General features: G+C 44.8%; 1 protein-coding gene across 2 annotated transcripts in view; it reads right to left on the bottom strand.

The window, feature by feature from the left end:
* The window catches only part of LOC144501525 (uncharacterized), a 100,530-nt gene that overhangs the window by 21,640 nt on the left and 63,003 nt on the right, over nucleotides 1-15,887 (bottom strand). For both annotated transcript variants that reach the window (XM_078225346.1, XM_078225347.1), the window contains exons 10-12: nucleotides 7,812-7,935; nucleotides 7,467-7,558; nucleotides 837-888 (exon numbers count right to left, since the gene is read on the bottom strand). In XM_078225346.1, the coding sequence (XP_078081472.1) occupies nucleotides 837-888; nucleotides 7,467-7,558; nucleotides 7,812-7,935 (268 nt within the window). The remainder of the gene's footprint in view (nucleotides 1-836; nucleotides 889-7,466; nucleotides 7,559-7,811; nucleotides 7,936-15,887) is intronic.

Here is a 15,887-nt window from a genome sequence, read left to right as displayed (position 1 = left end):
CCCCCATGCTTCTAACCTAGCTAGTCCCCCGACACTAAGGGGCCATTTAGCATGGCCAATCCAACTAACCTGCACATCTTTGGACTGTGGGAGGAAACCGGAGCACCCAGAGGAAACCCACGCAGGCACAGGGAGAATGTGCAAATTCCACACAGAGAGTGACCCAAGGCCGGAAATTGAACCCAGGTCCCTGGCGCTGTGAGGCAGCAGTGCTAACCACTGTGCCACAATGCCTTGATGGTCATCATTGCCAGGTTGTTCAGCCTGGACTCGTGTCACAGCCGCGCCATAATCAGCCTTCATCTATCGCCCGCACTTTCCAGCATTTCTTTATCAGAAGCAGAAACAGCAACCAAATCCTTCCCTGCCTATCCTGGGGGAATTGCAGCCAACAGCAGTGCCCCAAATCAGCTCACTTCTTCACAGAATGGGAACTGAATGTAAACCTAAAACAATCTGTAGGGATTGCGACTGAACCAGGCTACTGAACCTGGTTAATTAGAGCTAATTAATTAGTTAATTACTACAGTCCAAGCAGATGACGGCTTTGGATGCGATGTTACTCAGGTATAATATAGCTCATTTTGGACTCAAAACGTTAACTCTGTTTCTTTCTCCACAGATGCTGCCAGACCTGCTGAGTTTTTCCAATACTTGTTTTTCAGATCGCCAGCATTGTAGTATTTTGATTTATAATTTAGCTCAATTTTATGCATGCTTGTGGAATCACGTCTCATACACTTACACTTTCAGAAGAGGGGGAGAAAGTTGGAAAAAAATTCTAACCGACTTTAGGTTTTTATCTGCTCTAGAAAAGGAAGCTCGACCAGACTCACCCCATCCAAACGTTCCAGCTGAGGCATGAGGTAAGAGATTTCCATGAGGTTCCTGGGGAAAGTCATTACCAATGATATTAAATGACAGCATGGGTTGAAACAAGTGCAACACTCTACAGACTCTGTAAAATACAACACTATGGCACCAATTAACAACATAAGAAGTAGGTGCAGGAGTAGGTCATATGGCCTCTTGAGCCTCTTCATTGTTCAATAAGGCCATGATTGAACTTCTATATCAACTCCACTTTCTTATTCTAAAATCATATCCCTTGATTTCCTTCGTGGCCAAAATTCATCAGATCTCCGTCTTGACTCAGCAACTGGGCATCTACAGCCCTCTGAGGTAGAGGATTTCAAAGATTGGGGCGGCACGGTAGCACAGTGGTTAGCACCGCTGCCTCACAGTGCCAGAGACCTGGGTTCAATTCCTGGCTTGGGTCACTGTCTGAGTGGAGTCTGCACATTCTCCTTGTGTCTGCGTGGGTTTCCTCTGGGTGCTCCAGTTTCCTCCCACATTCTGAAAGACGTGCTGGTTAGGTGCATTGAACTGAACAGGTGCTGGACTGTGGCGACTAGGGGAATTTCACGGTAACTTCATTGCAGTGTTAATATAAGTCTTGTGACTAATAAATAAACTTTAACTTTTAAAGATTCATGGCAGTCAGGTGAAGAAATTTCTTCTCATTTCAGCGCTGAGAATATGATTCCAAATTATAGGCACCTACCCTGTGAAACCCTCAGAGTTTGAGACAGTTCAATCAGATCACCTCCCATTCTTCTATCCTCCAGAGGGCCGTACTAGTCAAGGCATTGAATAAAGTGCCTCGTCATCCAGACTCGAAATGTTGGCTCTATTCTCTCTCCACAGATGCTGTGAGACCTGCTGAGATTTTCCAGCATTTTCTGTTTTTGTTTCAGATTCCAGCTTCCACAGTAATTTGCTTTTATATTAGAATAAGGCTAATCGTCACCGGAGTCTCATAAAATATGAAATGAGGATCACCATGAAAGTTCACCGAGAAACTATCTTTTATTTGTGTTACTGGGTCACATAAGCCTGGAAAATCTTGATCCCTGTTCTAAGCTCATTTGTTAGATGCTACCTTAGCGATTACCCCTGACTACTCTCCATTGTGTTTGTAATATATATTGTAATATATAAATGACTTGGAAGAAAACGTAACTGGTTTGATTAGCAAGTTTGTGGATGATACTAAGATTGCTGGAATTGCAGATAATGATGAAGATTGTCAGAGAATATAGCAGGATATTGATAGGCTGGAAAATTGGGCCGAGAACTGGCAGATGGAATTTAATCTGGACAAATGCGAGGTGATGCATTTTGGTAGATTCAGGTGGGAGCTATAAAATAAATCGCAGAACCATCAGGAGCATAGACACTCAAAGAGATCTGGATGTGCAGGTCCTTAAAAGTGGCAGCACAGGTGGAAAAGGTGGTGAAGAAAGCATGTGGCATGTTTGCCTTCATCGGCTGGGCATTGAGTATAAAAGTTGACAAATTATGTTACAGTTATATAAAATGCTGGTTTAGGCCACATTTGGAATACTGTGTCCAATTCTGGTCACCACACTACCAGAAGGATGTGGTGACTTTGGAGGTAGTACAGAAAAGGTTTATCAGGATGTTGCCTGGTATGGAGGGTATTAGCTATGAGAGATTTAATAGACTGGGATTGTTCTATCTGGAAAGATGGAGACTGAGGGGCAGCCTGATAGAAGTTTATAAAATTATAAGGAGCATAGATAAGATGAACAGTTGGAAGCTTTTTCCCAGGGCAGAAATGACAATCACAAGGGGGCACAAGTTCAAGGTAAGGGGGAAAGGTTCAGTGGAGATGTGTGGGGGAAGTTTTTTTTTACACAGAGGGTGCTGGTGGCCTGGAATGCACTGCCAAGTGAGATGGTTGAAACAGATACGTTAGCAACATTTAAAACTTATCTGGATAGACACATGAACAGGCAGGGAATAGAGGGATACAGACGGTTGGTCTAGGTAGGACACCATGGTTGGTGCAGGCTTGGTGGGGCGAAAGGCCTGTTCCTGTGCTGTACTGTTCTTTGTGTTGTGTTGGGAAGTGTGGACATGAAGGGGCAATGAAAAGATCAATTTCACTTTGACTCACTATATTAGAGAAGCGGAAAACAGCAGCAAATTGGAATGAAAAAGAAACTGCATACATCATGGAATTGTACAACATAGAAGGAAGCCATTTGTCCCATCATGCGTTTGCCAGTTATTTGAAGGTATTATCCAATTAATCTTACTTTCCTGTTCTTTTCCAATTGCTCTCCCAGTACTTATCCAAATCCCTTTGAAGCAGTGTGTTCAAGATCACAAGTACTTCCTATTTGGTTCTTTTCTCAATTATCTTATATAATCTGCGTCCCCTGGTTACTGAACCTTCTGCCAATGGAAAGTTTCTTCCTATTCATTCCATCACAACCCTTCATGTTGTTGAAACCTCTACTAAATCACCCCATAACTATCTCTGCTCCAAGGAGAGCAAATCCTTTTGATCCCTGACCCAAGTTTCTCAGATATTACCGAGTGCTCTCACCCCTGACCACTCTCCATCGTTGTCTCTCCGAATTATCAAATATACAAATATTGTAGTTGTAAATCAGATAAAAGCCTATTATAACCTAGATAAATGTTAATTATAGACATATTTATTCCCTCCTTTTATTAAAGCTCGGATCCTGGAGCACAGTTCTGCAGTTGCTGCCAGCCCTCTAGCACCTTCCCCAAGTGACCACATTGGGCCAGTGCAAGACTGGGTTTAGCTGAGATGCTCCAGGTGACGGAATTGTCTATAATGGGATAGCTCGCTGAAGAAGTTGGATATGCGTTATTTACAGTAACTGATCATTAGTAAAGCCTCAAAGGACATTGTCCCCTTTATTATATTTTTCCTAACACATGTTAACAATTAAATGCAGTCATTAATATAGATCAAGAAAAGCAGTGGTCCTGGTACTGACCCCTGGGAAACCCACTTATCTCCAGTTCAAAAATCAATGGTTCACTTTTACTTTCTCTTCCTGTCACTCAACGAACTTCATATCCATGTTGTCCCTGTTGCCTTTATTCCCTACATTTCAACAGTGCTGGAAAGCCTTAAGTAATACTTTACCAAAGGCCTTTTGAAAGTCTACATACAACACCGCAACTTCAATACCCTCATCAGTCCGGTTACTGGGGGAGGTAGTGATGTTGTGGTATTGTCACTTAACGAGTAACCCAGAGACCCTAGTCTAGAATTGATATGAATTATCTAGGTTATAATAGGCTTTTATCTGATTTACAACTACAATATTTGTATATTGCACATTCAGAGAGAGAACACAATGGAGAGTAGTCAGGGGTGAGAGCCCTAGGTAACATCTGGGGCTTCTGAGAAGAATCCATGCCATCAATGCCACCGCGAGCAGAGCTGGAGGTCCTGTATAACTGCACCATTTTGGTGAAACCAGTATCTGTGGAATCTGGATTGGTTGGGTATTGCAGTTGGCTGAGGTTTGGAAGTTTAGTCTTGCATGGCAAAAGGAGCTGGAACTTTATGGCTTTCAGCAAAACCTTTGACAATGGGGGAATGATAAAGATGGTAAAAGCAAATGGGATCCAGAGTAACTTGGCAAGATGAATCCAAACTGGCTCAGTGGTAGGATACGGCGGGTGGTGGTAGAAGGCTGTTTGAGTGAATGGAGGTTCGTGTCCAGTGGCGTACCACAGGGATCAGTGTTAGGTCCCTTACTGTTCATAATATACATATAGATGAGAATGTGGGGGGATGATAAGTAAATTTGTGGATGACACGAAGATTGGCAGAGCGGTTAATAGTGAGGAAATAGGTCTAAGGTTGCAGGAAGATATAGATGGGTTGGTCAAATGGGCAGATCAATAGCAGATGAAAATTAACCCTGAAAAGTGTGAGGTGATGCACTTTGGAAGGAGTAACAACACAATGGAGTACTCAATGAATGGCAGGACACGAGGGAGCACAGAGGAACAAAGGGATCTGGGGTGCTTGCCCACAGGTCCCTGAAGGGGACAGGACAGGTTAATAGGGTAGTTAAAAAGGCATACAGGGCACTTGCCTTTATCAGTCATAGCATAAATTATAAGGATAGAGAAGTTATGTTGGAGCTGTACAAGACTTTGGTTAGGCCACACCTGGAGAACTGTGTGCAGTTCTGGTCGCCTCACTGTAGGAAGGATGTGATTGAGAGGATGCAGAGGAAATTCACCAGGATGCTGCCTGGGATGGTGCATTTGAGCTATAAAGAGAAGCTGGATAGGCTTGGATTCTTTTCTTTGGAGCAGAGGAGGCTGAGAGGGGACCTGTTTGAAGTGTATAAGATTATGAGGGATATGGACAGGGTGGATATGAAGCAGCTGTTCCCCTTAGTTGAAGGATCAGTAATGAGGGACATAATTTTAAGGTGAGGGGCAGGATATTTAGAGGAAAAATATTTTCACCCAGAAGTGGTGGGAGTCTGGAATGCGCTGCCTGGGAGGCGGGAAAGTAGAGGCAGGAAACGTCATAACCTTTAGAAAGTATTTGGATGAGCATTTGAAATGTCATAACATTCAAAGCTGTGGACCAAGTGTTGGAATGTGGAATTAGTGTAGATTTAGTCTAGTATTGTTGATGCAGACTTAATGGGCCAAAGGGCCTCCTCTGTACTGTATGATTATCTGAGGAAGTCAAAGGTTGGGATTTTCCACCTTTCCTGTGGCAGATAATTCTACAACAGTGGATGGGGTTGGGAGGGGTAGGAGGTTGGATAGGGGACAAAAATGAAGGTCAGCATGGGGCCCCACAAACTGTAAATCCACCTTTGCAGCCTTCTCTTCTGCAGTGATGTGCTGGATGTTCCCATCATTGAGGATGCAGAAATTTGTGAAGCCTCCTCCAGTTAGTTGTTTAATTGTCCACCACCATTCACAACTGGATGTGACAGGACTGCAGAACTTAGATCTGAACCATTGGTTGTAGGATCACTTAGCTCTGCCTATCACATGCCACTTATACTGTTTAGCATGCATGTCGTGGCCTGTGGTACTGTATCGTAGCTCCACAATGTTCACACCTCAATTTAGGTATGCCTAGTGTTGCTCCTGGCAGGATCTCCTGCACTCTTCATTGAACCAAGATTGATCCCAGGCTTGATGGTAATGGTAGCGTGGGGAATATATTGGGCCATGAATTTACAGATTGTGATTAAATACAATTCTACTGCTGGTGATAGCGCACTTGGATGTCTAGTTTTGAGTTGCCACCTATACTCGAAGTATATGCCATTTAGCACTGTGGTAGTACCACACAACACAATGGAGGATATTCTTAATGTGAAGATGGAACTTTGTCTCCACAAGATTGTGCGGTAGTCACTCCTACCGATACTATCATGTCAATTGGTGAGGATGCCAGGTTCCAGTCCAGTTGCTATGTCCTTTAGGACTCAGCCAGTTCAGTCAGTAGTGATGCTCCTAAGCCACTCTTGTTGGAAGTCCCTCACCCAGAGTACATTCTGTACCCTTGACATTCTCACTGCTTCCTCCAAGTGACGTTCAACATGGAGGAGTACTGATGCATCAACTGATGAGTGGATGGTACATGGTAATCAGCAGGAGATTTCCTTCTCCATGTCTGACCTGATGCCATGAAACTTCATGGGGTCCAGAGTTAATGTTGAGGACCCCCAGGGCAACTCCCTCTTGACTGTATATCACTATGCCACCATCTCTACTGGGTTTGTCCTTGACGGTGGGATAGGCCATACCCAGGGATGGCGATGATGGTACCTGGGACTGTAATAACTTCAACGAGACCCATGAGGTTGGGCTCTTGGAGTATGAGCTCCCTAAACTGAGGTCGTAACTGCCTGCCCAATCAGGGAGCCTCACCTGTATATAAACATGGGAGTGTCAGGTCCACTGACACTCTGGATTCTGACTGTGTACCCGAAGCACTCTATGAATGGAATAGAGTTCGTAAATAAGGGGAATCTGGTGAAGGGACATCGGCCCCTGAGGTGTTATTTCAGGGACATTAATTGTATTTTCTGTGAGTATGACTATGTCAGGCTGTTGCTTGATTAGTCTGTGGGACAACTCTCCTAATTTTGACACAAGCCCCCAAATGTAGACTAAATTGATCTTATAGGTTCCATAGGGCTCGGCGTGTTGTTATTTACGGTGCCTAGGTCAATGGCGGGAGGTCCGTCTGGTTTCATTCCTGTTTGACTTTCTGTAGTGTTTTGATACAACTGAGTGGCTTGCTAGGCCATTTAAGAGTCAACCCATTGTTGTGGGTCTGGAGTTACCTTCCCTAAAGAACATTAGAGAACCAGATGGGCTTTTACAACAATCAATGATGGCTCTCATATTCACCATTACTGCAAGTACAGTTTAAATTTCCAGATTTATTCATTATTCCACCAGCTGCCATGGGATTTGAACCCCAGACCCCAGAGAAATAGCCTGGATCTCTGGATTGCTAGTCCAATGACATTACCACTTATCCTGCCACACTCTTTCTCTCCCCCCCCCCCCCCCCCAATAAATATATAGGTCTTACAGATAAGTAGTATAGTTCTCACATGGTTTGCTCTTCCTCGGTTTCCTCTGATGTCTCAACTGTGTTGCCAGCTAAATTCAGTTCCACTAGGTGGAAGCACTGTGCCAGAGATTTCTTGAAGGAAAGAACATTGACATAATTAGCTCTTCAACTCAGGCATCCCCAGAGCAACCGCGATTCATCAAGTCAAACATAAATTTGCCTTATAAAGGCATTCCAGTCCACTTAATAAAACAAGCAACAGACGCATAGTCATACATTACAATTTTGTTCTCAATCTGGTGGAAAATACAAACAAAGTCAATAAAAAGTTATAATTATCATTCAGGGTGATCATTCTGTATTCAAATGAAATTATTTTACTGACCAGTCCGTCTCTGAAATCAATGTAATTGTTGACTACATTAAGAACTTCGAGGTTAGGGAACTGTTCAGAGAAGCTGCAAACAGACTTCAGCTGGTTATCAGCAAGATTCAACTCCTGCAAGGAACTAAGAAACACCAACTGTGAGCGCAATAAAAATAGTACCTGTAGCTGGAGACTGAGAAATCACAGGAAGGAGAATGTGCCTCCTTATGAAAATCATCAAAACAACAGATTTCAGCACATTGCAGAAGCGGGTTTTGAATATTAATCTTTTAATACATTTTTAATTAACGAAATACTATTTTCAAAAGTAGAACAGGAAGTTGCACAAGAGAATGTTATAATATTTGCCTGTAAAAAAGGAAAACAACACCAAGAGGATGTGCAGGATACGACCATGTTGCTCAGTGTCAAACAGTCAAGTTTCCTCAGTAATTTATGTGTGTCCATACTCCAAAACAGTAAGTTAGAATGGCAGCACCATTGGTTATCAAACAGTCCTCAAACAGGAAAAAGCAAAGGAAAACTTGCTCAGGAGAGGGAATAGCCAATTCCTTTAAAGATATTTGAAGGGCTACAGGCCAACTTTGATGGCTGAGCAATATTCCATAAAGGGACCATTTGCAAGAATATCTCCAGTTCAAAATGGAGCTCATGAGTTATTCGCTCTAACAATACAATCTCCCCCACACACCCCCCCCCCCCCCCTCCGCAAACCACTCCTCTAAATTTGAGCTTTTTGGGCAGGAAGCAGGAGCTGGGATGTTTCTGGATCCTGAACCCACTCCCAGGGGAATGTAATCACTCCTTCGGATTTTGACTGTGGTGCTCCCTTAATTGGGATGGGGACAGGTTAGGGTTATGGGGTGGACTCTCAAAGCTGGAGGGTCAGCCAGAGCCCTTTCTGCTTCAAAGGAGCACCTGGCTGCAGTAAAGGGTAAGAAATTGTTGGGTGCACTAACATGAAGGTGCCCTCTCAGCAACTTTATTTAAAAGTCAAATAGAATCTAGATCCTGGGGTAAGAACTTGAATTTACTGACGTCCTCAGAACATCTCAAACGCACGCTGGCACAGTGGTTAGCACTGCTACGTCACAGTGCCAGGGATCTGGGTTCGATTCCCTGTCTGTATGGAGTCTGCACGTTCTCCCCGTGTCTGCATGGGTTTCCTCCGGGTGCTCCAGTTTTCTCCCACAATCCGAAAGACATGCTAGTTAGGTGCATTGGCCATACTAAATTCTCCCTCGGTGTACCTGAACAGGTGCCAGAATGTGGTGACTAGGGGATTTTCACAGTAACTTCATTGCAGTGTTAATGTGACTACTTGTGACTAATAAGTAAACTTTAACTTTACTTTGCTTTACAACCAATGGATTGCTTCTGAAATGCAGTTACTATTGTAACATTGGGAAAGACACCAGCCAAATTCTACACAGCAAGGTTCCCACAATTAGCAAACAATCAGATAACGTGTGGTGTTATTTGAGGGAAGAATGTTGCCATAGAGCTCTGGGATCTTCAGCCTCAGTCATTGCACAAGTGGGTGCCATTGATTACAAAATCTCATGCAAATCACATAATCTCCAACACTGCTGCACTCTCTCAGTACTACACTTACGGGCCTGCCTAGACATTGTACTCAGGTCCATAGCGTGGTCTGAACTACAAATTTCTGACACAGAGGTGTAACTGTTACCAACTGAGCCTGGCTGACACATTCACAATGCCTAACCCACCACACATCCCGTTTGCTTTGCATCCATGAGGCAGGAAAAAATCTGTAGCCCACACAAAGCCAAACTGGTGCTCACTGGATTCACAGGCTTAAAAACACAGAGCAGTTTCTATTCAGCTTGCAGTACATGAATTTGGCGTGGCTGCACTGAATACGTGATCCAATTGCACTGCATCCGGAGCTGGCAAAACCACTATGAATAAAAAGTGTTTTGTTTTTGTTAGCGCTTGCACAGTGATTTATTTTCCTCGTTATTTCACACCACATCAAATTTCTTGAACATAAATCCAGATTTCTATTCCCAGAGTGCTGATCACAAGACTATAAATAAAGTCTACTGGGTACCTGAAGAAAATATGATTATCCGAAACTAGTTTTGTCAGGATTTAAAACACAGAGCCTTGAGAAGAAAACATTCTGCCACAGAATAAACAACTACTGAGCCTCACATGCAAAAAAAATGAATGTGAATTGCAAGAGATTGTGAATGGAACCGTTTAATATATTTCCCAATTCAATGCAGGAAGGGGTTGTAAGGTGACATATTTCACGGGCAGCACTGAGGTAGTACACCACAGAGTCTGGGTTCACATTCACAAACCCCCACATACACCAACCTCGGCAGTGCTAAATGCAGAACTGCTTTACCAAAGGGTGTGGGGTGGAGAAGGGAATGGCATGCTGAATGTCATGATATCATGATGAGGTGTGGCTTTTGCGACCAAATAAACCTGTTGGACTTTAACCTGGTGTTGTTAAACTTCTTACTATGCTGAATATCAGCAGGGCAATGTCACTTCCTGATAACCTCCACACTTACAGCAGCTAGAACAAGAGCAGAGGTCAGGGGCAGACCACTTGTTTTCTCACCAGAGAAATGATAAATCAGGTGAAGGATCGAGGAGAACCAGAAAGGAACAAAAAAAAGACAGAAACAACTCGTGTTTAATATAGTGAAGCATCCCAAGGCACTGCACAGGAAGGACAAAAATTAACACTGAGCCAAAGGAGGAAGAGGATTAGAACAGGCGACCAAATGTTTAGTCAAAAAGGTAGGTGTGGTAACTTGTCAAGGAGGACACAGGCGTTTGAATGGTTCACCGCCTTTACTTGCAAAAATGTAATAGAACGGTACAGCATGGACACATAACCTGGCGGCAGCAATGAACAGATCCCTCATGAAACCTGTGCAAGCCTGTGCTACCGATTACATCACCCATGCATGCTTGCACTTACTGATGACAGCAACATACATATTCAATAGGAAATTGTTTAGTGTGCGCACTATAACACTTTCCCCCCTTAATTTTAATCCCCTTAAGGAAAGGAATGGTAAGTTACAATACCTGCGCTACTGAAGGCCTGTGAAAGCAACCAAAATTTCAAAACTTTTTAAACTCCTTTTTAACTAGGTCTGTCATTCAAATGCTAACACGTAACGGGACTCATGTCTCAACTGTACTTCAGCCTTTCAGGAGCTTTGTGACTGCACTGTGAACTGCATAGGGGTTGGTTTTGTTCAGTTGGCTGGACAATTGGTTAGTGATGCAGAGCGACGCCAACAGCATGGGTTCAATTCCCGTACTGATTGAGGTTATTCATGAAGGCACTGCCTTCTCAACCTTGCCCCTTGCCTGAGGTGTGGTAATCTTAGAATCCCTGCAGTGTAGAAGGAAGTCATTCGGCCCATCGAGCCTGCACCAACCACAATCCCACCCCAGCCCCTAACCCCGTAACCCCACATATTTACCCTGACACTAAGTGGCAATTTAGCATGGCCAATCAACCCAATCTTTGGATTGTGGGAGGAAACCCACGCAGACACGAGGAGAATGTACAAACTCCACACAGACAGTGTCCCAAGCAAGGAATCTTCAGATTAAATCATCACCAGTCAGCTCTCGCCCTCAAAGGGGAGAGCAGCCTATGGTCATCTGAGACTATGGCGACTTTACCTTTACTCTTGGTGTCTCAGTACACACTGGTGAGGCTTGCCCCAGCGGAGCTGGGCCTGTGGGCAGAAGAGTGGGTTGGATGTCTATGAATGAATGTTCCTCATCCTCTCCTGGAGCAGAGACCACTGGATGCCACTGTACATCAGGAACTATTTCCTGTTAGATTTCCACAGTAGCGTTTCCTTCTGCTGTGTGGTCTGGAAACGTTGTTGTGTCAGAGTCTTGACGCAGACGAATGTGTCTGTAAATAACTCAGGTAATTTCACCATTAGAGACTGGACCACTTTGTTTGAGAATGACTCCAGGCCATCAATGTTGGTCACTGCTGAAATTTCTTACATAGACACAGTCATTTGGATTGAAACGTCTCTCCCTAGCATCATGTCTCTCCTTCTGCTTTTCCTGTCTCCTACCCACTGCCCACTCACTTTGATATCTGGATGTAGCAGATCCAGGTGAGAGTTTGGCTTCCTACCATCAGCATTTCGGCCAGTGAGAGCCCTGACATCGCTTGTGGCTTGATGTGGTACTGAAACAAGAACCATGAGAGCTTGGATCCAAGGGTTCCGCCTGTCATTCTTGTTAGTCCTTCATTCATTCATTCATTCGTCTGCACAGCTTGCTCTGCTAAACCAACTGCTAAAGCTGGATAAAAAGAAGCAGTGTGCACATACTGTATTCCATTTCTCTGCATGAACTCCTGGAACAAGGCATTAGTAAACGTTGTACCATTATCAGAGACAAGAGAATTCAGCAAATCATGAGTGGCAAAAACTTGGTGCAGCTTCTCTATTGTAATGGGAGCTGTGATGTTGCTCTTGATATGCGCTTCCAGCCACTTAGAGTGCACAATGACTAGAAACCTACAACCCATACAAAGACCGCATGAAGCCAGGACCAGGAATGGTCAGGCCACTCCCATGGATGTAGTGATGGCTGGTGGTGCTATCTTTGGTTGATCTGACACTGAGAATAGGATTTTGCCTTGTTCTCCAAGTCCTGATCCATGTTGGGCCACCAAACGTATGACCTTGCTAAACTTTTCATCCAGGAGGCACCTGGATGAGTCTTATGGACTTCATCCAGGACCCATAAATGGCCAGTGGATGAGATGATCATTCTAGACCTCCAAAGAGTGCAACCATCCTGCACACTTAGTTCAGATTTGCATTTTGCATATGGTCTCAGTTCATCATCCCCCTATAACAGGAGGCCAACACTACAGGGCGGCATAGCGGCACAGCAGTTAGCACTGCTGCCTCACAGCGCCAGGGACCCGGGTTCGATTCCCAGCTTGGGTCACTGTTTGTGTGGAGTTTGCACATTAGAACATAGAACATAGAAAGCCACAGCACAAACAGGCCCTTCGGCCCACAAGTTGCGCCGATCACATCCCCACCTCTAGGCCTATCTATAGCCCTCAATCCCATTAAATCCCATGTACTCATCCAGAAGTCTCTTAAAAGACCCCAACGAGTTTGCCTCCACCACCACCGACGTCAGCCGATTCCACTCACCCACCACCCTCTGAGTGAAAAACTTACCCCTGACATCTCCTCTGTACCTACCCCCCAGCACCTTAAACCTGTGTCCTCTCGTAGCAACCATTTCAGCCCTTGGAAATAGCCTCTGAGAGTCTACCCTATCCAGACCTCTCAACATCTTGTAAACCTCTATCAGGTCACCTCTCATCCTTCGTCTCTCCAGGGAGAAGAGACCAAGCTCCCTCAACCTATCCTCATAAGGCATGCCCCCCAATCCAGGCAACATCCTTGTAAATCTCCTCTGCACCCTTTCAATGGCTTCAACATCTTTCCTGTAATGAGGTGACCAGAACTGCGCGCAGTACTCCAAGTGGGGTCTAACCAGGGTCCTATAAAGCTGCAGCATTATCTCCCGACTCCTAAACTCAATCCCTCGATTAATGAAGGCCAGTACGCCTTCTTGACCGCATCCTCCACCTGCGAGGCCGATTTAAGAGTCCTATGGACCCGGACCCCAAGGTCCTTCTGATCCTCTACACTGCTAAGAATGGTACCCTTCATATTATACTGCTGCTTCATCCCATTGGATCTGCCAAAATGGATCACCACACACTTATCCGGGTTGAAGTCCATCTGCCACTTCTCTGCCCAGTCTTGCATTCTATCTATGTCTCGCTGCAACTTCTGACATCCCTCCAAACTATCCACAACACCACCTACCTTGGTGTCGTCAGCAAACTTACCAACCCATCCCTCCACTTCCTCATCCAGGTCATTTATGAAAATGACAAAAGCAAGGGTCCCAGAACAGATCCCTGGGCACTCCACTGGTCACTGACCTCCATGCAGAGAAAGACCCCTCCACAGCCACTCTCTGCCTTCTGCAGGCAAGCCAGTTCTGGATCCACAAGGCAACAGCCCCTTGGATCCCATGCCCTCTCACTTACTCAAGAAGTCTTGCATGGGGGACCTTATCGAACGCCTTGCTGAAGTCCATATAGACCACATCCACCGCTCTTCCTTCGTCAATGTGTTTGGTCACATTTTCAAAGAACTCAACCAGGCTCGTAAGGCACGACTTGCCCTTGACAAAGCCGTGCTGACTACTTTTGATCATACTAAACTTCTCTAGATGATCATAAATCCTGTCTCTCAGGATCCTCTCCATCAACTTACCAACCACTGAGGTTAGACTCACCGGTCGGTAATTTCCCGGGCTGTCCCTGTTCCCTTTCTTGAATATAGGGACCACATCTGCAATCCTCCAATCCTCCGGAACCTCTCCCATCTCCATCAACGATGCAAAGATCATCGCCAAAGGCTCCGCAATCTCCCCATGTCTGCGTGGGTTTTCTCCAGGTGCTCCGGTTTCCTCCCACAGTCCAAAGATGTGCAGGTTAGATTGATTGGCCATGCTAAATTGACCCTAGTGTCAGGAGGACTAGCTAGGATAAATGCATGGGACTTTCGGCATAGGGGCTGGGTGGAATTGTGGTCAGTACAGACTCAATGGGTCAAATGGCCTCCTTCTGCACTGTAGGGATTCTATGATAAGGAATCATCTCACTTGGGACAGGATAAGGTTCCAGTCTGTCCACTGTTTGATCTATTGCACATTCACAGGAGACCTTGAAAGTCCCTCAAGCAAGAAAATTGTCTCTGAAGGAAATAATGTGGACATGTCTGTTAAAGGGAGACAACACAGTAAGAAGTCTCACAACACCAGGTTAAAGTCCAACAGGTTTATTTGGTAGCAAAAGCCAATAGCTTTCGGAGCGCTGCCCCTTCGTCAGGTGAGTGGGAGTTCTATTCACAAACAGGGCATATAAAGACACAAACTCAATTTACAAAATAATGATTGGAATGCGAGTCTTTACAGCTAATCAAGTCTTAAAGGTACAGACAATGTGAGTGGAGAGAGCGTTAAGCACAGGTTAAAGAGATGTGTATTGTCTCCAGACAGGACAGTTAGTGAAATTTTGCAAGCCCAGGCAAATCATTATGGGGATTACAGATAGTGTGACATGAACCCAAGATCCCGGTTGAGGCTGTCACTGAGGCTGATTGATTACCTGTAAAGACTCGCATTCCAATCATTATTTTGTAAATTGAGTTTGTGTCTTTATATGCCCTGTTTGTGAACAGAACTCCCATTCACCTGACGAAGGGGCAGCGCTCCGAAAGCTAGTGGCTTTTGCTACCAAATAAACCTGTTGGACTTTAACCTGGTGTTGTGAGACTTCGTACTGTGTTTACCCCAGTCCAATGCCGGCATCTCCACAAAGGGAGACAACTCAGTGCATCTGCATTCGCATTGTGTACAGGGTGGAGAAGGACAATGTTATACTGGCAGGCTGGCAACATGAGAGCACAGTGCTGTATTCTTGCCAAGGCCATGAGAGGAATGTACCTGGATTCACTACAAAGGCTCATCAATGGCTTGAGGTCTGTACATATAGGCGGGTATTCACCAACCCCATCCGCTGCGGGCGAGAATCCCAACAGCCTGGAGAATGGAATGTAGGGACTAAAACGGGATTCCAGATGAGCATCAAATCCGTCACCATTCACCCAGCCCACCCCACCAGCCCTGATCATGTTCCTGCCCAGACCAGGTGGGAACCCGTTGGTTAAGCAGGACTGCCAAAGTGAATGTAATTAGCAGCTTTGAAGCCTGCTAACTGTTTAGTGTACACACTATAAAAGTAGGTTTTGAGGAACATCTTGGATGAGAAGACGGTTGGAAAGGTTTAAGGAGAAAATTCCAGAGATTAGAGCTTTGATGGCTGAGGGTACACTCACAAATGGTGGAGGAAAATAAACCTGGGTCATCAATTACTTGTTTCTTATCCTTCTCATCCTCATATTGGGACAACCAAAGCCATAGTCCTTGCCACAAGTT

Source organism: Mustelus asterias, chromosome 12 (genome assembly GCF_964213995.1).
Source record: "Mustelus asterias chromosome 12, sMusAst1.hap1.1, whole genome shotgun sequence".
Taxonomy (NCBI): domain Eukaryota; kingdom Metazoa; phylum Chordata; class Chondrichthyes; order Carcharhiniformes; family Triakidae; genus Mustelus; species Mustelus asterias.
The sequence above is the reverse complement of the archived record's forward strand: the minus strand, read 5'-3'. Positions and strand labels throughout refer to the sequence as shown.